Raw genomic sequence first — 24,040 nt, 5'->3', positions numbered from 1 at the left:
AGTCTGACAGTTGCTTGACACTACACCCAGTGGGAGATATTTTGGAAATAAACTTTCTTAAAGAGAAAAGTTTGAGCAAGTCCACTTTCCCAATTTCTCCTTTGTAGATAACCAGAACCAGTGCTAATTGCTTTGTGGCAGTTAGGCTCCCAGAACATCCTTGCTGACACTGGTGGGGGTGGTAACATCATTGTGTTGCACAGATCCTGCTGCAAAATCAGTTGTCATATTCTCCCAACAACAAAAACTGTGAAGGCCCTTGGGAAAGTGCTTTAGGACTCCAAATGATACTTTGCATGTTGACCCCTTACTTGCTTTGCAGAGAGAACTCCTACCTTGAATTAGATCTTGGACATATGTCAAGACTTTTCCCTAAAACTTACCATACCCATTTCCCAGCAAAATTGTTCATTCTTTTTTTTTTGGCATCCACACTGCACCTATATAAATTGGGTTATCACAACGTGCTGTAAATATTTGTTTATTTGTCAAGGAACTGTGAGTTCTTTGAGGGCAGGAATGTGTCTTCCTTGTATTTGTATCCCCAGAGGTTCCCAGTATGGTGCCAGGCACACAATAGAAGCTCATTAAATGTTTGTTGTGAGAACGAAGGAAGCAACTCTTAAAGGATGACAGGTGGGAGCTGTGGACCGCTGGAGTATCCAGAACTCTCTAATCAATCCATACCAGAGAATAGTATCTGTGAAGGTACTTAAATGTGGCTATACTGTTTTTAATTGACAGGTAACATTGTATGTATTTATCATGTACAACATGTTTTAAAGTATATGTACATTGTGGAATGGCTAAATCTAGCTAATTAACAAATGCATTACCTCATAGTTATTTTTATGGTGAGAACACAATGTCCACTCTCTTTGCATTGTATTTAAACCCACAGGGACTGGCCTAGCTGGAAGAGCTGAGCAGGTGGAGGCAATCCTATGCAGTTCCACTTTTAAAGATGGCTGTAGGGCGAGGTGTGATGGCTCACACCTGTAATCCCTGTGCTCTAGAATTTGAGAAGCTGAGATAGGAGGATCGCTTGAAGCCAGGAGTTCCAGACCAGCCTGGGCAACAAAGCGAGACCCATATCTCTACAAAAAAATTAAAAAGTTAGGTGGGCATGGTGGTGTATGTCTGTAATCCTAGCTATTCGGGAGGCTGAGGTGGGAGGATCACTTGAGGCCAGGGGTTCAAGGCTGCAGTGAGCTATGATCACACCACTGCACTCCAGCCTGGGTGACAGAGCCAGACCTTGTCTCAAAAAAGAAAAAAAAAAAAAAAATGGAAAAAGAAAAGAAAAGAAGGATGGCTGCAATTGTTGGGTAGTTTCAAAAACAATGGCTCCTTTGACCTTTTGACTTCTACTCCCAGGTTCTACAGAGCTAGTTATGTCAACGCTTAGTTTCCAAACTGCTGTTGTATAGAGTCCTCTGATATCCTTCTTTCTGGGACTAAGGATTAACACTCTTTGTGGTTACTCTGACATCTGGTTTCACTGTGGCGGTCCTACAGGGGCTTTAGCACCTAACCCTTCTTGTACCCAGGCAGAACACTAGCAGAGCTGGAGAAATCATGTCCCCTGACTCAAAGTGGTTTCATCCAACAGATGACCAGAAATGCCATTTTCTTCTGCACCTCATGCATGCATAATGGCTACACAGATTTGCTAGCTTTTGTTTTGCTGGGGATCCACAGGCCTCAGGAGATCCTCTCATCTATTAATAACTCCATAATTCTATCAGAGCTACCCAAGATGATTGTCTGACCCATACAGCCAGTGATGGGTTGGTAAATATTTTAAAATTGGCTCTCTGGCATGGTGGTGGGAGCCTTCATTTATAGTATGTACCAATGTTTGTGACATAAATACTCCACTCTCCTCATCCCATGGCCAATTTCAAGCTATCAATGTCCCTGAATACAGAGTTAGGAGATACACAGTAATACACCATTATTTAGTATTTTCAACATAAAGATCCTATAGATATAAATAATGCCAAGAACACAGATAAAAGTAAAATGTAAAATAATTAGCAAGTAATGAGTCTGGGATATTTATTCTTTTTTTTTTTTTTTTTTTTTGAGACAGAGTCTCGCTCTGTTGCCCAGGCTAGAGTACCGTGGCGTCAGCCTAGCTCACAGCAACCTCAAACTCCTGGGCTCAAGCAATCCTTCTGCCTCAGCCTCCTGAATAGCTGGGACTATAGGCATGTGCCACCATGCCCGGCTAATTTTTTTCTATATATATTTTTAGCAGTCCAGATAATTTCTTTCTATTTTTAGTAGAGACGGGGTCTCGCTCTTGCTTAGGCTGGTCTCAAACTCCTGACCTCAAGCGATCCTCCCGCCTCGGCCTCCCAGAGTGCTAGGATTACAGGCGTGAGCCACTGCACCCAGCCCCTTTATTTTTAATGTAACATTTAATAGTAAGATTATATGACTTAATTTTTAGATTATTCACATACCATAACTCATCATTTTAAAGTATATAATTCAGTGGTTTCTAGTATATTCATTGACTTATGCAACCATTCTTGCTATCTAATTCCAGAACATTTTCATCACCCCCAAAAGAAACTCCATATCCCTTAGCTGTTGCCCCCCATTCTCCTGATCCCAACCCTTGGCAACCACTAATCTACTTTTTGTCTCTATGAATTTCCCAGTTCTGGACATTTCAGGTAACTGGAATCATACAGCACGTGGCATCTTTTGTCTGACTTCTTTCACTTTGTATAATGTCTCCAAGGTTCATCCATGTTGAAGCATTTATTAGTTCTCTATTCCTTTTTATGGCTGAATAATATTCCATTATATGGATATACCACTTTTTATTTATCCATTCATCAGTCGATGGACATTTCAACTGTTTCCACTTTTTAGCTATTATGAATAATGCTAATGTGAACACTCAGGTACAACTTTTTACGTGAACATGTTTTCAGTTATCTTAGGTATCTACCCAGGAGCGGAATTGCTGAGTCATATGGTAACTCTGTTTAACTTTTTAGGGAACTGCTGAACTGTTTTCCATAGTAGCTATGCCATTTTACATTCCCACCAGCAATGTATGAGGGTTCCAATCTGCCCACATCTTCTCGAATACTTACTTTCCATTACAGTTTAATTTTAACGTTATAGTTTAACAACCAGTTTGCAAAATATTTCGCAATTGAGCAATCTACTCTCACAGGCTGCTTTGAGCCAGCTCTAGTATACCACTGCATGTAGCCCACAAAAGAAAATCCCACCACCTTCTTGTTAGTCTGTTCCACTTCATTTTGCTGGCAAGAGCAATACTAACAGATTCGAATTTCCTTTTTCTTACATCCTTCCTATAGATGACTGAAACAAAAGATGTCAGGTTCCCTTCTCTTTGGGAATTAAGACAATTTTTGACTGCTAGAGAATCACAAGGTTTTCAGCTCCCATTAAGCACTCTAGGCAGAACAGGGTGTTTCCCTCCTACATTTGTGTTGAGAAACAAAAATAAACCCAAAATATATCTTCCTGACACCCAGATGTATCTTCTGGATGAGCTCTCAAGCAGTTGCTTCAACAGGGCAAACAGCTGTGGTCTGTTTCAACATAATTTGATGTAATCAGGGTTAATTTTGATGATGTAGTAACTCCGAAGACTTTTTTAACCGGATTACTGTTGGGTCAACATCATGTGGCATTACATTTAGTGGCTGAAACAAAAGCCAGAATTAAAACAGCTTCCCCTCAGCCCCCTTTTAAATGACAGCCCCACTGGGAATAGAAGTTATGAGGCACATTTAACACAATTAACTAAAAAAGGAACGTAGATGCAGTCAAATTACATGTAAGCATCTCCATGGTCCAGTGTCAGCTCAGAATAAGAGCTGGATACTTAACTTGTTGTTGTTTTCTTTTCCTAGAGTGGTTAGAAATATGTTGGCAGCAATCATTACAATTTGATATTTTCACAACATTCTAGGAAAAAGCCCTAAGATTTTCCTCTGAAATTTTCCTGAACGAGACAAATAATGATTTTAGCAGTTCACAGTACTCCTCTATTTTCCATGCATGTCTTCAAAATGTCTATTTTAAGTGAGCACTGAATTCATGGTGTGGCATACCAGGGTTGAAAGAATGTGGTATACAAAGCCCTGCACACATTTGGAACTGTTTCTGAAGAGCAAGGTCTTTGTCTTCCTCTCATTGATTTGGCCATTATTGTTTATGGCCAGTCTAATAGTAGGGTCAGGGCCACTCGAGGCGTGCACATTTTAAAATTTAGTTTTTTAGAGTTTTTAGTTTTGGCCAGTCTGAAACACAGCTAAAGTCCATGACAAAAACCATTCTTAATACAGTTCTGGAAAGCAGAGTCTTCAAAAATAGATGGTTTGGGAAGCTGCCAAATGTGTTAGTTCTTCAAAATCTTTTTAATCCAATTGTGTGATTCCAAAAAGGTCTGACATGTGTCCAATCTCTTGTAAATAAGCCTCCATTCATTTGCTTTCTGTTTTTTTGTGGCTCAGAATATTAAGAAACTTGAAAAGCAAAGAAACCACTTACCCTCCTACTGCATCTTATTTTATCAGGAATTCTCCATCTAAATAATTTCCTGAGTAACATATTCTGGGATAATATGCGGGTGTAACTAAAAAGGTAATGAGACTAAAAAAATAAGTAATGTGAATTCTTTCTATAAGTCAGATAGTATATTAATTTGGCTTCTTTTAGTCATTTCAAACTCATGCTACTCATTTCAAACTCACTCAAGCTCAAATGGGGAATTTATGTAAGAAAGTGGGTATATCCCATGGAACCCAAGAAAAAGCTGAATAATATGCCTCAGGAAGAGTAGCAACCAGGGAATAAACATGGGAAAAACTGGGCAGCCAGTTTGTGTGTGTGTGTGTCTCTCTCAGGCCATATGGTTTTTCATCTCTGAACATTCTGCCTTCATTTCTTTCTCTCTGCACACTGCTTTCCCTGTCTCTTGAGGCACATGGTTGCCCTACAGCTCCTGATTTTATTTCTATATGTTCCTGGTTCAAGTAATCAGTCCAGACTCTCCAGTGTTCTCAACACCAATTTCTTAAGAGAAAATGACACTGATACATTTTGGGTCAGGTGTCCACCCCTAGTGCAATCACCAAGAGAAGCTAAGGCCCCCAATATGTCTGATAGGGACCCACTGGCTAAGACAGGGATGGGGGAATTCTGAGAGTAAGGATAGGTTTGATAACTGAGTAGACACCTTGGAAGGTGTTTTAATAGAGGCATGGAAATCAATCTTGTTTCTTTCAGGACACACCCAGTATCTATCCCTTGAAATTTCAAATACACTTAGAAAAACATATATTTCCATTCAAATACAAAATATTTATATTCAGATACATTAGGAGTGGTTACTTATGTACATGTTATTCAAATCTCAGCAGGGATTATCTGAGAACCTAACTACCTCAAGTTCAGCATAGGAATACTAAGATAAAACCAGGTTCTTAAGAATTTCAGGACCTTTCTGGGCAGTGAAATAGGCAGATGTCTACAGTAGCATGTGGTCAGTATTATGAAAGAGTTATGTTCAAAAGTACTGGGGGGGGGGCACAGAGAAATTATCAACGAACTGTATGGAGACCAAAACTGCAGGAAGTTAGGCTTTAACTTGTTTTTGGGTACCCCACAGATGGGCACAGAATAGGCATTAATATTTGTTGAATTAGATGACATAAGTAGTAGCTGCTTCAATTTGGAGGCAATAAACTTGTCTAGATTTAGAGAGCAAGGTGGGAAAAACCAGTCACTGAAAATCTAAGCAACTTCAACTAAGTTCATCTGAGTCTTCTTTCTGATTTTCCTTCTCTCAATTGAATACATTCATTCAACAGTATTTGCTGAGCACTTACTGTGCACAAGGCACATGGCTAGGTGCTGGGGATATAATGATGAACAGTACAGAGATGGTCTTTAGAAGTCACTATATTCCAGAAGCAATGCTAGGAAAGATGCCCTAGAAATCACCCTCAGTAACAGGTCATCCTCAGTAACAGCTAAACTCACTATTACTTTTGATCCCTGCCTCTTGGTCCTATTTTCAGGGAATGGCTCCAGACTTGGATTTGTACTGAAAGGGTTAGTTTAAAAATATGTGAAATATTTCAGACTCATAAAGAGGGAAATGCCAGTTTTTAGAATTTTTTTAAAGGAATATTTTCCTTTAGTCTGATGGACATATTCATTCTCCCACCCCATACCCTTCTTTGGGTCACCTAAATGATTAATTCAACAGTTTTTTAATGAGTGCCCATTATGTGCCAGACACTCTGCAAGGTACTGCAGATAAAAAGATGAATGTGCTCTTATCTCTGCTGTTGTGGAGCTCACATTCTGGCAGAGAAGACAAATGGCAGCGTAAGACAACCAGCATTTGTATAAGGTACTGAGGGAGCATAAGGAAAGGAGGTCTGGAAGCCACTGTCCAACCCTTGGTTTCCTGAAGTACAAGTAACATACACACTAACACGTGAAAGTGTAGAAATCCCAGCTGCATTTTGGAGTGTCACCACTCTTGAAATAAAGCCTCACAGCATCAGACAACAGTGTGATTACAGCTGTTAATTCTTTGATTCTCAGTGACTAAGAGGTGACAGGTATGTAGCCTGAGAAGGTCACTGAAGTCCATTTACAGGCATGTGGAGACAAGCAATGCTGAGTCAGGATGCAGGGTACACCCCAACTCTATGGGCAGGACAGGCATTTGAGCATGCAGACTTTTAAAAATTTCTGTGGAGAGCTGCGAACACATCAGGAAAAAAAAAAAAACAATCAAGAATTAAACAATAGTGAAACATAAAGACATAAAAATTTCCATAGGATTTTTTTTGTGATTGTTGATCAATGAAGAGCCCACTCTTATTTTTTTGAAAAACATTAACCAGTGTAAATTAGTACTTATTAAACTATATGTAAGTTACTGTTTTCAATAAAATTGATGTATCTGGTTGGGGGAGGGGTGGAGAAAGGCAGAGGAAGCACCTGGATGTTACATTACCAGGCACAGGAGGAATCAGAGTGGGAGACACATGCATGGAGAGAAGAAAACGTGGGAGAGGTTGTGGAGAGAGAGGGAGTAAGGAAAAGAGATAAAGGCTGAGAGGTGTGGTAGGCTCTACACTGCATGGGTTCCAAGGGGCATCACTGCAGGCTGGCTTTTCCATCCTTGATATGGAGGCATAAAAACCAGCTCACACATGCAGAGAGAACACAGTATCTTCTTCAATGAGCAGGAGATTTGTATAACTGTTACTCATCCTTTATTGTAAAAATATTAAAACTTCACTGGAGCTCACAGTACAGAATTAAACCACCTACATCAGAATCTCTTGGGGTCACTGACACGACTGTACAGAACAGGAGTCCCTGAGATGAAGAAGCACGTCCTATTTATTTCTGTATTCACAGGATCTAGCACTGGGCTTGGCATAGTGAGAGCTCAATAAAAGTTTACTGAACTGAACCAAACATACCTAGGAGTCTTTAAAGAAAAAGTCACTGAATTCAACTGCTCTGTAACCGCTGATTTCATCTTTTCCATATTCTGGTTTATGTACGTAGCATTCACACTGTTCTAACTGTAAACTTACCATTTTTAATTCTGTTTAAATTTTTAACTCATTTTCTCTTATGATTTTTAATTCTTATAAAATATTTCACTCAACATGTATAAGTATCTTAGTTCATAAAGATTTCTTGAGTTTTGAAAGGTTTTTCCTTAGAAGCCCTGACATTTGTGCAGTGCTTTTCAGTTTATGAAACCCTTTCACACAATCTCCACTGCTTTTACAACACTGTAAGATGAGCATTATCCTCATTTTACAGATGGGTATACAGACTCAGAGAGGACATTACTTGCTCAAGCTTCCATAGCTGATAAGTGGAATGTCAGACTTAAACCAGGGTCTTCTCCCTCTATGACTAATACCCTTCCAAGACACCAAATACTCAGCACGTTTTCTGGCAGGAATCTGACTCAACAGTTTCCTGATGCAAAAACCTGTAATTTGATATGTGGAAATTACGTTTCAAGAGATCATTGTCCAGCTATATCCTAACTGTGTAATAAGAATCAGCTCCTGCCTTTTGGGGTACTGCAAAGAAAATGCATATATTAGTGGAAATCCTCACTGAAAGAACTTACTGTTCTTCAACAGTATCTCATGCTGTCTGTATTTGACCCAAGCCCATTTGTGCAATCCCCAAATGAAGGGGGTTGGGACTTTCCCTGAACACCCTGAAACTGTAATTAAGATCCTTCAGCAGTATGATGTATACAGGAAGTGGAACAACTACGACAGGCTGTAAGGCAGATAGGAAGGAGGTACTGGAGACTTTAATGCTCTTCTAATATTAAGATTGGCATCACAGAATACTTGGGTAGCAGCTGAGTGAGTGAACAGGGGAGGGAAGCTTTCATCTCCCAACAGAAAGGCCCATTTTAAGGATACTGCCTGCTGAATAACCTAAGAGGAGCAGCACTTCAGGGGAAGGACAAATTGTCCAACTGAACAGTTACAGAGATTCCACATTGGAGAAGACAAGGCTGGGGAGAAGAAAAAGAGTTGCTGTGTTTCTTTCTTTTTTTTTTTTTTTGAGACAGAGTTTCACTCTGTTGCCCAGGCTAGAGTGAGTGCCGTGGCATCAGCCTAGCTCACAGCAACCTCAAACTCCTGAGCTCGAGCGATCCTCCTGTCTCAGCCTCCCGAGTAGCTGGGACTACAGGCATGCACCACCATGCCCGGCTAATTTTTTCTATATATATTTTTAGCTGTCCATATAGTTTCTTTCTATTTTTAGTAGAGATGGGGTCTCGCTCTTGCTCAGGCTGGTCTCGAACTCCTGAGCTCAAACGATCCGCCCACCTCGGCCTCCCAGAGTGCTAGGATTACAGGCGTGAGCCACCTCGCCCGGCCTTGTGTTTCTAATTTATTACATTTGCATCATACAGAGAGGCAAGTTTCCTCATTATCAGGTAGAAGTTTGTAATAACCAGAGCTCTCTGAGGATAGAAATTCCCTATTAAGGTAGTAAGTTCCTATTCACTTTAGAGACAGTGGGTAAATTACTAGGAATTGGGAGAAATTCAGAGAGGGTTAGTTTATACATCATAGATAGGAGAAGGGATATGATTTTTTTTTTTTTTTTTTTTTGTTGAGACAGAGTCTCACTTTGTTGCCCAGGCTAGAGTGAGTGCCGTGGCGTCAGCTTAGCTCACAGCAACCTCAGACTCCTCGGCTTAAGCGATCCTACTGCCTCAGCCTCCCGAGTAGCTGGGACTACAGGCATGCGCCACTATGCCCGGCTAATTTTTTCTATATAGATTTTTAGTTGTCCATATAATGTCGCTGGTCTCGAACTCCTGACCTCGAGCGATCCACCCGCCTCGGCCTCCCAGAGTGCTAGGGTTACAGGCGTGAGCCACCGCGCCCGGCCAGGATATGATTTTTAATGAGAGATTTTTCAAAACTAGGATCCTAGGAAAACAGCAAACCAGCAATTCTTGTTGAGCCAGTGTGTACAGAAAGTTATGAGACAAAGAGTTACAGCTGTAAATGGCCCAAGTTCTGCAAAATACAGTTCTAGCTGTGTACATGTGTACTTGTAGCATTAAAACCTTTCCTAGGCAAGCCCACCAAGTTTCTATTCTCAGAGTACCATCTTGAAAAATCAAAGGACTATTACTTTGGGGAGAATATTAGTAGTTCCTATCAAAATTCTTTCATCTAACTTTCTATGTACAATTCTAGGATGATCCTAAGAGGAAGGCAGAGCAAATATGAGTATAAACTGATAAAAAAAAAAAAAACCAAAAACCTGAGGTATAGTAAGATAAGTACATTGCTGGGTCTAGGATTCTTTATCATATTTTTAATGTTTCTCTTTACTAGAATGTATCTGAGCTCAATCCTCATCTTTCTTCTCATTCTTCAGTCCCTTCTCCTTGAGCAGAAAAAGGAAAGTAGAGGCCAAGGAGGGTATTCTGTAACACATCCAGTAAACTCTGGGGCTTAAGATGCAAGATTCTTCCGTTATGAGAAAGTTCTGTCTTTAGTTTCTCTGGAAGCTGATGGCAGTGAACTTCATTTGTTGTCTTATTCTCTCTCAGTAGTAGGAACTCCCAATCTTTATAACAAACTAATCTTACATTAAACCAAATGAATTTCAGTAAGAAACAAAGTCCATAATATATTGTCTTATGAACTAAGAAAACTAAAAAAAAATTACAAAATATAAAGCAATGTCCAAATGATAGTAATTAATAAGAATTATGAACAGTAAAAGTGTAGCAGAAAGTTATTTGAGAGTCATAAGCTATGTTAATTCAATGATCAGCTGCCTGAATGACAGTTTAAGAGCCTTCTAAACTCCTCGTGGCTTCTTTATAAAGGTCTCCCAGAAAAACATACCGAATGTGCTAATAATGGCTGTAAATTCACTAGACTCCAAACCAAGCTCTGCACAAGAGCTAACTGGAGCGTTAGTTGATCAGAGGTCAATCTAGGGCTACTGGCAACAGTAGAATGTCCAGGTTCAGGGAGGGGTGTTGACCATAACCTAATAAGAGACTGCCTTATCGAAGTCCTACTGAATCATTTCAGTACAGAGTAAGGTTGCTTTTTGCCTTTTCTTTTAAAACACTTTTCTATCTTTTAATTGGAAGATAAAGTGGGAAGGAATTACAATGAGATATTATGCTCACCTGTTTTCTTTTTATTATACATACTTTAGATTGCAGACTGAATACAAATATTGATCAGAAGCCAAAACACCCCACACATTTCTTACCAAAGCAACCCAGGCCAATCTATCTTTCAACTATACATTTTTACGTTCTTGCCTCACCACTTACTAAAATAAATATACGAGCAAATAGCAATCCAATCCAAATAAGCATCTTTCATCTATAATTATCTGAAGCAAGACATGTAAAAATGGGTAGAGTTAATCCATCTCACCAATTGCATCTTCAATGCCTGTTTAGTCATGCTTGAATTTCTAGATTCAATTTATAGAGAATTTGAATATATAACATTGTAAAGGGAGGCTTCTGGCAGATCCTGTCTGACAGGGACAAAAGGTCAAACAGTTCCTTTGCTGTTCTGTGACAGTTAAAGAGTCTCTGGGCTGGGTCAGAGGGGGGGAGAGTTATGTCTAGATCTGGAATGGATCACTCACACAATTAAGTTCTTGTCAGAGCAAAAAGCATGACAGCACAACTTTCCCCAGGCAAGAGGACAGCCAGATGGAAAATAACTCTTTTTCTCCACTTATCTCAAAATTAGAAATGAGAATGGAATTAAATGATGGAAAAAACATTTCTAAGTTTTAGAATATACTCTACTTGGGTTGCCGGGGTTACTATTTTGAGGTGATGTTTAGAAATCTTGGAAAAACGGAATCTGGTTTTTCCCTCATTGGAAACTGGTTACTCAAGTTAAAAACTAACTCACCTTCACATCACTTTTTTCTTTTTAAGAGATAGGGTCTCACTCTGTCACCCAGGCTGGAGTGCAGTGGCGTGATCACAGCTCACTGTAACCTCAAACTCCTGGGCTCAAGTAATTCTCCTGCCTCAGCCTCCCAAAGTGCTGGTTTTACAGGTGTGAGTCACCGTACCCAGCCTCTCATCACCTTTTAACTCACAAACTGAGCACTATAAGATAATGGTTATAGTGTAGACAGTACTCAACTATTGAATCCATACTTTTATTCATTATACATAGACTTATACAATGCTGTCTGCATGTAGAATTTAGATATTCATATATCAGCTGATGAGCAGACATTTAAAATTTTTTCCTGTTAATGCTGCCTGCAAGCTTTAGTTTTGGCATTTTCATCATCTTTGTCTGACATGAGTGTTTGTTTTTGTTCAATTATTGGTAAAACAGAAGTACTGAGCCAAAGATGGAAATTATTAGGCTTGGTATAGGTGGCAAATATTTGGCTCTAACCAGATACTCATTGTGTGGAAAAGGAAAAGAATGAATATATAAGTCTGAAGTTTTGGAATTACACTGCTGAAGACTATCAAAAAGGCAAGAAAAACAATATGTTTGATGCCTTGAGAAGGACCTTTCCCCACTCCATCCACACATACATTGAACAGACTTAAGTCTGCTGTTCAACTTTTGTATAGTGATTTGACTTCACTACACATTTTTTGACACTTAGTATGTACTAAAATAGGGGACTGATTATGTGTGATCTAAAGGTTAGACTCTAAACCAATTATTAATATTAGTGACTATGTCTAGCACAGATTCACAGAAGATTAAGAGACAGAAGGATCTTTGGAGCTTATCTACTTCAAAATGCTAGTTCTACAGATGAAAAAACTGGAGGCTGCAACAGTTATTTTACTTGCCTAATGCCCTACAGCTAAATGCATAGTGGTGCTAGGTCCAGAACCTGGGATTTCTCCATCTCAGCATTCTTCCCATCACTGTAATTTTGGATGCCCTACCATCATGTTAACATTACAAGTCTATCCAGTTTCTCAAAAATCACGGGAGGCATGATTCCTGATAGCCTTGTAGTATGGTTTGGATGTTTGGCCCCTTCAAATTTCGTATTGAAATTTTATCCTCAGTGTTGGAGGCGGAGCCTGGTTTGGGTCACGGGTACAGATGCCTCATGAATGGCCTGCCGCCCTCTCACCATAGTGAGTGAGTTCTCACTTTATTAATTCACATGAGAGCTGGTTGTTTAAAAGAGCCTGGCACCACTTGCTCTGTCTTGCTCCTTCTCTTGCCATGTGACATACTCACTCTCCCTTTGCCTCTTGCCTTGACTGGAAGCTCCTTGAAGCCCTCACCAGAAGCAGATGCTGGCGCCATGCTTGTACAACCTGTAGAACCATGAGCCAAAAAATCCTCTTTTCTTTATAAAGTACCCAGCCTCAGGTATTTTCTTTACAGGAACACAAATGGACTAATATACCCTGGAAACTGTAGTGCCTCCAGGTTCTGGGTCTGTGAATGTTTGTGACCCTTGTTCCCCCAAAATAATATGGTATCGAGAACAACTTGAATGCCAAATCAATACTGGCTGATGCTGTAGATGTTTTAAAACGGTTTCTGCATTTTATCTTCCAAGTCTACAGTTAAATATTACTTTTTCAGAGATGCCTTCCCTAGCAAGCTTCTCTATGCTGTTTTTTATGTAACTTTATAGCACATATCATATTCTGAAATAATACATTAATTTACTTATGAAGTATCTTTTCCAACATGTTATAAATTTTGTGGTGGCAACTTGTTCCCAACTGTTCATGTAGCACCTAGCACAGTCTTAGCATATAAAAGCAGCTCAAATAGTACTTGTTGAATAAACAAATGAATTTCTCTCACTAAATTCATGGTTGAAGCAAGCCTTATAGAAGCCTTAATTATCCCTTTTATCCTGTCCTAAACATGGTAACTAAGCCCACGGGATTAAGGTTCCAGGGAAGTAGATTTTAGCTGAGATTTTAGCTCAGCAAAAGCTACCAATTAAAAAGATTCAGGGCCGGGCTCGATGGCTCACGCCTGTAATCCTAGCACTCTGGGAGGCCGAGGTGGGCGGATCGTTTGAGCTCAGGAGTTCGAGACCAGCCTGAGCAAGAGCGAGACCCCATCTCTACTAAAAATAGAAAGAAATTATATGGACAGCTAAAAATATATATAGAAAAAATTAGCCGGGCATGGTGGTGCATGCCTGTAGTCCCAGCTACTCGGGAGGCTGAGACAGGAGGATCCCTTGAGCTCAGGAGTTTGAGGTTGCTGTGAGCTAGGCTGACGCCACGGCACTCACTCTAGCCTGGGCAACAGAGTGAGACTCTGTCTCAAAAAAAAAAAAAAAAAAAAAAGATTCAGACATGGAATGAGCAATTTTGTAGGATACTGAGCTCTCTGTCCAGAAGAGGCTGGAAAACCAAACGCCCAGGTAGATAGGATCTTTCTGCATTAGGTAGAAAGCCAATCTGGAAAACTTCTCAGGTGTCTTCCAACTCTAAGGTTCTGGAGTTTGTTTCTTTTCAGCTGCTCGATTTTGAATTAGTTTAAAATATACATACAAACTTCCTTAGGAAACAACCTAAGAGATGCCATCTAAAGAGACTTAAAAAATTGATTATTCAGCAATGTATGTCTTTTTATAATTATTTGATACATATGAATTCTACTGAATATACAATTTGCTCTACGTCCATATAGACTAAAGTGAGTTTTTAAAAAGTTTGTGTAGCATTTCAAATATATGCATACACACTTTCATGTAATTATTATTTCATCTCTGTGAGGAAAATGATGCTTGAGCTCATGTTGAGTAAGCAGCTTGTCCAAAGTGCTAGAATTGTCAGGTCCCAAACTCCCAATTTGGTGCCCTTCTTACTCTAATAGACCACACTACTTTTTGACTCTAGAATTATCCATTCTTTAGGCTTACCATATTTCCATCTTCATCCTGGATTGAAAATACCTTTCTTCCAAACTTTACTGGGAAAGGACCAAATGGAATTTAAAACTATAACTTTTTTCTATAGATATTAATTAAAAATCTATTTTATTAATGATTAAAAAGTAATAAACATCTAATAGAAAATAATTATAACACAAAAGTGATTAAAGAGTTTATACAGTGAATGCAATGTTTAGTAAAGCACTGAGAACAAGACAGGCATTTATCACAGGTTAAATGGCAATGGAGAAAAGATACAAAAACATTTTATTTTTAGCTACTAGTTGTTTCTTAAAAGTTACACAGGGAAGTGATCTAATGATTAAAGACAAAGTAAAATACACTATCTCATCCTGTCTTAGAGTTTGAAAGGGCCTTTAAGACATCTAGTTCAATTTCTTCATTTCTTCTTAATTAGGTAATAGATTTGAGAGTCCACTTGCTGTAAGTACCTCGTCTTGAGGAAGTCCATACTTTCAAGAAATGCTCTCAACTTTCTAAGAAAATCATGATAGCGTGTATTTTTCATATGTTACATCTCATGGTACAATTACACATTGAAACCTGCATTTCTAAAACCCAAACATGCATTCTCCTATATGCATATTCATGTGCAGTGCCTCTGCAATGGGGTGCTTTTCCTTAACCAATCTTCCAGCTATAAAAGACATGAATGAGTAAACCTTGGAAAAGGGATAACATCTTTGATATTTTCAACTCCCAGGATGCACTGCAGGTAGCGTTCAAATCCCATCCCAAAACCTCCATGCGGCACAGATCCAAATTGACGAAGGTCCAGATACCTGTTTTTTAAAAATAGAGAATCATCACTTATAAATGCTGTATGAGATCAGATGTTATGATTAGAATTTTATGTTTCAAAAGTATTTTGCAATCACTTGCTATTGTCCACATCATTGTGGTAGACCAGTCTTTCCCCTCCACAAACAGATGATGGAAACATCAAAGTTAAAGTGATCTCATCTACCCAAGGTTACCCAGACAAACAGCAGTAGATCCTGTCATTCAGTCATGAGCTTTTGGTCATTTGATCCTTTTTAAGTTATTTATGCATTTATATACAGAAAACTTGTCTCATGAGGCTACAGAAAAATTTCTAGTAACTTTACTAGTTTTTCTGAAAATACATTCCTCTTCTATTTCTTGGTGTGTTAATGATGGTGCTTTTTTCCTTACCAAAATCATATTGTTCAATACACAGAGGAGAGTGAAGAGTTTTGCTTGATACATTACAAAAAGATATCCCCTAAATTAGACTGTAAGCTGAAACAGGGCAGGAATCGTGTCTCATTCAACCTTTTATCTCCAGGGAATGCTTTAGAGTAAGTGCTTCTACATGAAGATTTATTGTTTGAAGGCACAAAAATATATTCTTGAATGCTGAAATGAGGAGAAACCTCTAGTTCTCCACTTTGGGCCTAGTGAAGATGCTCAGAGTCATTTCTCTGGCAGGCTAGACATCCTCTGAAACCTATCCACTTAAGACCACATGGCTAGAAAATGGCCAAGCCATTAATAAAATTCAGATTCTAATACACCAGCATTAGATGAAGTTATTTTAGGGAGAAAAGAAAAAAAGAAAAACTATAAATACTTTATTATGTCATTTGGTGGGGAAATTCTTGAGTTATATAATATTGACTCAAATAAATTTAGAGTTTCTTGAATGATTTGTAAAATTAGTTCCACAATCAGACTTAAGCATCACAGCTGGTAGTCATTTGGCTCCTCAAGCATAAAGATTGTCTACTGCCTATTTCCTCACCATTAATAATAATGGCTACATATATTGGTATTTTAGGGAGTTAACTAGGTACTTTTTGAAATAAAGATGAATTCCAACTAGATGAGCTGTACCAGGTGAGAGAATAGTATGACAGAGGTATCTAATATAAAACTTCGGATTAGTAAGAACTATAAGGAAAAATGGAAGGAACTTATTCTTGACTAATTAAAATGTTTGGTAGCTGAATTAAGTTTACAAGGCAGGGGGACAGCGTATACTTTGATTTAGTAACAAAATAAGATCAAGGGCATACCAAACCACCTGTCACAAACACCTAGAAGATCTCAGTGGCTGCTAGTAGGTCCAGCAATAGTTTTAGATGGGTCCAAATTTCTCATACATTGCTGTCAAAACACTGGCATGAATATTGGCAAACTGAATTCAGCAGGAGATTCAGTTTGCAGCATTTTTCTTTGCCTTTGCTTTACCAGGTGAAAAAATCCACTCCTAAGAAAAAAGTATTCTAATGTATGTATATTTGTTTGATTGTTGTTAGATTGATTCTAGGGTAGCCAGATTATAGAAGAGATACTAGAAAAGCTGTAGAACTAGTTATAGATTTTATTTGCATATGGCATGAAGAAATAGGAAGTGAGTAAATTCTTAGACACCTGGGGTGGCTACTCACAATATCGGAGAACATTAGCAGAGATCACAATGTGAAGATTTGTAAGGCCCCTCTTACCTTTAACATACTATGATTACCACATAAAAGGAAGCAAATTAAAATAATAAATATTTACATTTGGAGATCTTAAAAATTTGAAAACTTTCATTGGGAAAAGAATACTACTAAAATGATTAATCAAGACTAGAAAAGGCCTAAACTTACTTAACCAATAATTAAAATTTGTATTTAGTTCTTTCTTAAGGCAAGTTGTTACACACTATAAATATTATCTCACAGACTGAAAGAATCTGAGGTAAAATGCATAAGCTTGCTCAAAAAAATCAGGCTTATCTACCTAATATTCAACAGCAAGACTCAGAACAAAGAAAAGAAATGGGGTAGGAAACTAGCATTTACTGAGCATAGATAGTTAACCTATATTGTTTCATTTCATCTTCATAGTAACTTTGTGAAGTAGATAGTATCATTCCATTTCATAACCAAGAAAACCAAGACTTAGAGAGATTAAGTATGCCTAAGGTCATTACTGGTAAATGTAAGGCATTCAAAGGCCATTACTGTAACCCAATTTTAGCTTTTTTGCATCTCTGAAACCTACCTCCTTCTTTACCAAAAGGCAAGGGTGTAACATGCCCCTTCATTCTCTTGAGGACAGCAAAAGGATTAATATTATTGTAGATATTATTATGTCAAGATCCCAAAGGAGTGCTATTGCAGAAATATAAATGATTTGTATATATTGAAAAGTATTTGCAGAAAGGATATGCAGAAAGAAAACCAGATCAACTTTGAGGAAGTAAATGCATGAGTGCACAGACAGGTGGTCTTCCCTAAGCAGCTCAGATTTCTACGGTTCGTGGATACCTTAGCGATCACTTAGCTCAAGTCCCTTATTTCATACCTAAAGAAATTTTTTTTGTGTTTTGATACAGGATCTCACTCTGTTGCCAAGGCTGGAGTGCACTGGCCCAATCATAGCTTACTGTAACCTTGAATTCCCAGGCTCAAGTGATCCTCTTGCCTCAGCCTCCTGAGTAACTGGGACCACAGGCATGTGCCACCCTGCCCAGCTAATTTTATTTTTATTTGTAGGGATGGGGTCTTGCTATGTTGCCCAGGCTGGTCTTGAACTCCTTGGTTTAAGTGATCCTCCTGCCTTGGCCTACTAAAGTGCTGGGATTACAGGTGTGAGCCACTGCGCCCGGCAAGAAATTAAAGCACAATGGTTAAGAGCAAAGGTTTTTGATTCAGAGAGTTCAAGTCCCAGCTCCATGCTTCTACCTGTGTGATACTGGTTAAGTTAGTTAACATCTCCGGGGCTCAGGCCTAGAGAGGTAATAAAAACAGGTTAATAATAGTATCTAACTCACAGGTGTTGTGATGATTACATGAGATATTATAATATACATAAACATTTTAACATAGTTATTTGACACAATAACTAAGCTAAATGGTAGCTATTAACATTACTATTTTTCAAGAACCCAAAGGGAATAAATAATCTTCTGACCTCCCCCTCAACATCTCCCTGCCTTTCACAGTTCTTTACACTCTTCCACAGGGGCTTGGAAATACAAGTTAAAATTCTTCCAGGCAACACTCAGACAAGCAGCTAGAATATGTATGAATTATTGGGGGCCATATTCTTACCATTGGTAGGCTTCTTTAAGTCCCAATCTGTGAAAAGATAATAAAATTCTTTCAGGGAATGGCAATAAGGTAAATACATTAACCACTCAACATTTACTCTGGGTTGTATGCAAAGAGCTTTTTATGGAGAAGTACACAACAAAGCCTGTGCTCTCAAGTAACACACAATATAGTCGAGGAGCTGAAACTTTATAGTAAGTTAACCAACAGCCCAAGGTATTACCAAATAAAGGGTTTAGACAATAAATGCTACAGAAAGAAAATATGATCCAAAGCCCAAAAGAAGGGATTCATCGGACATCAGCTTATTGTATTATGACATAAGAAAAGCACTATTTTTACTGGGTAAGGTCGTTAGGAGGCACACACAGACACAACTTTCATTCTATAACATTAAAACAGTAATATAGATTCTGAGGCTGCCTTTGTAATATGGTTGCTGATTTGTTCTTATTTGAGAAATATTAATAAAATTTTAAGCTCTCAGTGTTCATTTAAATTAATATCAGCCCTTTAAAAAATGTTTGAGGCCACAGTATATCTAAAGTGATCAGGTCTATGAAAAATTCAAATATACAAAAATACAGAAAACATGAACCTCAGCTACACACAAATCTCTGAGATAAGGAACACATATATTCATTTCATTAGGAAAGATAAATTTGGATATTATCAGACATTAGGTCAACATTAAATGTTATGAGGAAAAGTTTCCTGAAGGAAGGAAGCAAGCAAAGAAAACAGACCAATTAATCTTTCAACAGATGAGGTTTCTTGCCATGTGTTATTTTTATTGGTCATTTTAAAAAACCCCAAAGAATCCTCAGATTCTCTCCACCTAAATGATCTGACTTTTACTTCAATTACACAACTTTCCGAGGACTTTCTAACAGGATAGTGCTATTAAGGAGTTAGTAGAATGGTACACAGAATCTTCCTAAAACCTATTTATCCCTTTCTTTTGGATCCTAACCTAACAGAGCAGTTCAGATGACTGGATTACAAAACTAGTTACCCAAGAGAGGTTGGGATCTTGGGAAAACACCAACTTTTTAAGCATTTCTCCATTAGGGAAGGAAGGACTTACAAATGGCAAATTTAACATGACATTCTCAAACAATTATGGCTTTTCCAGGTTACTATGAAACCCAGTATTATCTGGAAAGAAGGATTTAGCATACAGACACGGCAAGTTTTTTTTTTTTAAGTCTGGCACAGTAAAAGTAGAAATCATGGAAAAACAGAGGCTTATAACCTTGGTTAGTTTAGGAAGTCACTAAGGTTTGTTGGCAGACCCTGTATATACAGGAGTGGAAGTTCAATCAGAAACATGATTCCCTATTTCCCATCTCCAAAACATTCTCTATGTGTTTATGGATTCATTTCCCAGGTCTCAAACAGCAAGTTAAAATAAAGTATTCAAATAGCTAAATCAAGACCCTGACACAGTAGAGAACCCAAGGAAGGGGAATCTGCTTACTCTAAATGCTAGCTTAGCAGACATTTTTAGCAGTTTTCTTTCCCCACCTTTATCTTGTCCTTGGTTCAGAGTCTATCTTTAAGTCCCTGTACGAGTCCACCAATCATAATTGAGAATAAACAGAAAATACAGAGAAAGAGAAAAATGTAGGACAGGCTTTTAGGGGGAAATCTCCCTCCTCATATTAACTTTTTAAAAAACTACTTTCCATAGGGAAAGATATGTACAAACAGTGGGCAAATATCATTGCAGACTTTTCATATAACAGTTCTAGTCTTTAAGAAAGGGAAGGTGAGAGAGGCTGAATGATAATTTGCTCAAAGTCACACAGAAATCTGAGATCCAGGTCTGGATCACCAAGGCCTGAGGCTCATGTGCTTTTTTCTCTGTTACTACGCCATGATCACCTTTGAGTGCCTCACCCCAAATTTCTGAATTGTGTTGTTTTAGGTCCTACCTGGCCAGGCGCTGCTCTAAGACATGGTACCGTTCTTCTCTGAGGCTTCCTCCAAAGAGTTCGCCAACCCCGGGAACCAGAAGATCAACAGCAGCAACCTAGAAAGGAAGTAAAAATCATTAGCATTATTTTTTCAGGTGATTCCAATAGTCAGCTTCTTGAGCAGGTAGAAATTTTAACATTTTGACAACTACATGTTTAACTGCCTGCCAGAATCTTACTCACTTTATCTGTCCATTCTCCTTGTTTCAGTATCAAATGTTTAATATTCTCTTTTAAATATATGCTATACCAACTGCACGTGGGCAGTTTCCTCTCTCCTCTTCTACCATTTGTGTGGTATACTCAACAAGAATGTGTTTTCTTCACAAATGTGATATAAACATTAATTATAAAAATGTGGAAAGTGTTAAAAATGATGAAATATTAAAAATCACTGATCACCACGCAGAAGTAATTACATTTTGGCATATTTCCCCTCAGGTTTTTTTTTTTTTTTTTTTTGTCTTACACATTTAAGAAGAGTATGTTACAGATAAAATTACGTATAAAAATTTACCATTTTAATTGCCTTACCTAATAGTATATGAGTAATACTTGTGCCATGTCAGTAAAAATACTTCATACATTTAATGTTTTAATAGATGTGTAGTTTATTGCTTAGAATTATTATAATTTATATAATTGCTTCCCTTTTTTGTTGAACATTTCAGTGTATTTTGTTTGTTTTCTCTTATAAATAATGTGGCAATGGAGAATTTTCTTTAATTTGTAGTATTTTGTTGAGACATAAAATAAGTTCTGATTACTAGTCAAATAAGTACAAATTAAAAGAATAAGATACCATTTGGAATTATCAAAATGGTGATGATAAGAAAACAACATAAATAATATAGATAAGAGAATGAATAAACCAATGCTCTTGTACACTTGACATAACCTTCTGGTCAGCAATTTGACAACAGATAATCAAAAGCCTGAAAAATGCAATATGCTTTGACTCAGCAATAACTGTTCTAGGAACTAGTCCTAACAAAATAATCAGAGATGCAAGAAAGGTTAACACACAGGATGTTTATAACAGCATTACTTACAATTACGAAAAATTCAAATATACATTAACAGAGGACTATTAGATCAATTTTAGACATGGATAGAAAAAAGACTGAGATCTACATAATGAGATGTTAATTGTGCTGCCATGATAAGGATTATGCATATTTTAACACTGTTTTCTTCTTTTCTGTTATTTTTATTTTCTTATTTTCTACAGTAAAGATGTAATAGAAAACATCAAAAAACTTTTAATAGGAGAAAATGATAGCTTGATATTTTAATTTGTATTTCTTCAATTACTAGTAACAATTTTTAAAAATGTTTGTTTGTTATCTGCATTATTTTGTGACTTGCCAATTCTTTTATTTTGGGCAGGCGGACATTATTTTAAGCCCAAGAATTTGTAGGTACAAAACTAAGAAAGATTTATAGCAAAACAAATGAAAAATTAGGAATCCACAAAACACATTTTAATCTTTAAATGTCACATTATATTGTAAACTTTTTTCTTAAAATTTGCCTCACTTAGCCACCACACTATCCATCTAGTTTTGATTTCAGAACTTCTGATTGAGGTATATTTTATAAATAAGACTAATAAAGAATAATTCAAGAATGTGCCCCAAATGCTGTATACTTTATCCTCATTACTATCATTAAAGAGAAAACATTAGCTATGATTTTCATCACTAGGCTGAGTGAGAGAGAACAGAGATTCACTAATGGTTTCTACTTTTACTAAATTCCTTGCCACTCAACAAGCTCATTAGGAGTAAGTATATAAACAGGTCTGTCTTTGTCATGTTACCACTGCTGCTGACCACATCTGGGCAGTAATTCTATAAACTTGAGGGGCCTACAGTGAACAACCAAGTATTTTAGATTAGTGTTTATGTTAACTCAGACATGAAAAATGGTAATGAAATCCAACCACCAACATTAGATAGGTAGACAAGAGAGCCTAGCCTTATTAATGTGATGAGGCAATTCTCATGGGCTACACAGTTAACATAGCTGGACTCTAATCAGGACCCTGCAGTTACCTCTTCTATCCTCAGAGAAAAGAGAAAGTACAAACAGAATTTCTATGGCCACAAAAGGACTGCCATCTTTATTTCCCAGTATCTTGCTTTTCAACATGGCTAAAATATGATAGGAGTTGAAAGAGACATGGTAAAAAATTTCTTCTTACCTTCAATCCAGAGTGTTATATTTAGAATTATAGACAATCAGAGTTGGAAGAGAATAGTCAACCAAGAGGCTCTTTGGCCTTTGCTTGAAAATATTTAAAGCCTGGGAAATAGTATCCCTGAAATAGAGCATTACATCCTATTTAGCTTTGACTAAAATCGACTCAAAAAGGATTAAAGACTTAAATATAAGACCTGAAAATATAAAACTACTAGAAGAAAATACAGGGGGAAAGCTCCAAGACATTGGTCTGGGCAATGATTTTTTTGGATATGACTTGGAAAGCACAGACAACAAAAACAAATGGATGGCATCAAACTAAATAACTTCTGCACAGCAAAGGAAACAATTAACAAAGTGCAGAGACAACTCACAAAATGGGAGAAAATATTTGCAAACCATGTATCTGACAAGGGGTTAATACCTAAAATATATAAAGAATTCAAACAACTCAATAGCAAGAAAACAACCCACTGAAAAAATAAGCAAAGGAACTAAACAGACATTTCTCAAAAGAAGACATACTAATGGCCAATAGGTACATGAAAAAGTGCTCAGCATCACTAATCATTAGACAAATGCAAATTAAAACCACAATGAGATATCACTTCACACCTGTTAGAATGGCTTTTATCAAAAAAATGAAAGATAAGTTTGGAGAGGATGCAGAGAAAAGGTGCCCTTATACCTTTGGTGGGAATGTAAATTAATACAGCCATTATGAAAAATGCTATGGAGGTTCTTCAAAAAACTAAAAATAGAACTACCATGTAACTCTGTAATCCCACTTCTGGGCATATATCCAAAGGGACTGAAATCAATATGTTGACGTGATATCTTCACTCCCATGTTCACTGCAGCATCATACATAATAGTGAAGATACAGAAACAACCTAAGTTGGATGAATAGATAAAGAAATGGATGAATAGATAAAGAAAACATGGTATATTTACATAATGGAATACTGTTCAGCCTTAGAAGGAGAGAAAATCCTGTCATTTGTGACAACATGGATGAATATGGAGGACATTATGCTGAGTGAAATAAACTAGGCACAGAAAGACAAATACCACATGATCTCACTTACATGTAGAACCTAGTAAAGTTGAACTATAGAATTAGAAAGTAGAAGCTCTGGGGGTGGGGAGGGAGGGAATGGAGAGTTGCTGATCAAAGGGTATAAAGTTACAAAGAGAAGGGGAATGGGAGTTGTTAATCAAAGGGTGCAAAATTTTAGACAGATAAGAAAAACAGATTTTGAGATTTATTGTACACCAGGGTGATTATAG

At 37.6% G+C, this 24,040-nt stretch overlaps 1 protein-coding gene across 13 annotated transcripts in view; it reads right to left on the bottom strand.

Annotated features, from left to right (window-relative positions):
- Positions 1-14,663: 14,663 nt before the first annotated feature.
- The window catches only part of NARS2 (asparaginyl-tRNA synthetase 2, mitochondrial), a 113,942-nt gene continuing 104,565 nt past the window's right edge, over positions 14,664-24,040 (bottom strand). For 10 of the 13 annotated variants that reach the window (XM_069469156.1, XM_069469162.1, XM_069469158.1 and 7 more), the window contains 3 exons: positions 20,504-20,601; positions 18,567-18,593; positions 14,664-15,281 (listed from right to left, as the gene is read on the bottom strand). In XM_069469156.1, the coding sequence (XP_069325257.1) occupies positions 15,137-15,281; positions 18,567-18,593; positions 20,504-20,601 (270 nt within the window). In that variant the 3' untranslated portion in view covers positions 14,664-15,136. The remainder of the gene's footprint in view (positions 15,282-18,566; positions 18,594-20,503; positions 20,602-24,040) is intronic. The other 3 variants (XM_069469157.1, XM_069469161.1, XM_069469168.1) reach the window with 1 other exon arrangement.

Source organism: Eulemur rufifrons, chromosome 6 (assembly GCF_041146395.1).
Source record: "Eulemur rufifrons isolate Redbay chromosome 6, OSU_ERuf_1, whole genome shotgun sequence".
Lineage (NCBI taxonomy): Eukaryota > Metazoa > Chordata > Mammalia > Primates > Lemuridae > Eulemur > Eulemur rufifrons.
Note: the sequence above shows the minus strand (reverse complement) of the source record. Positions and strands in the feature narration are given on the sequence as shown.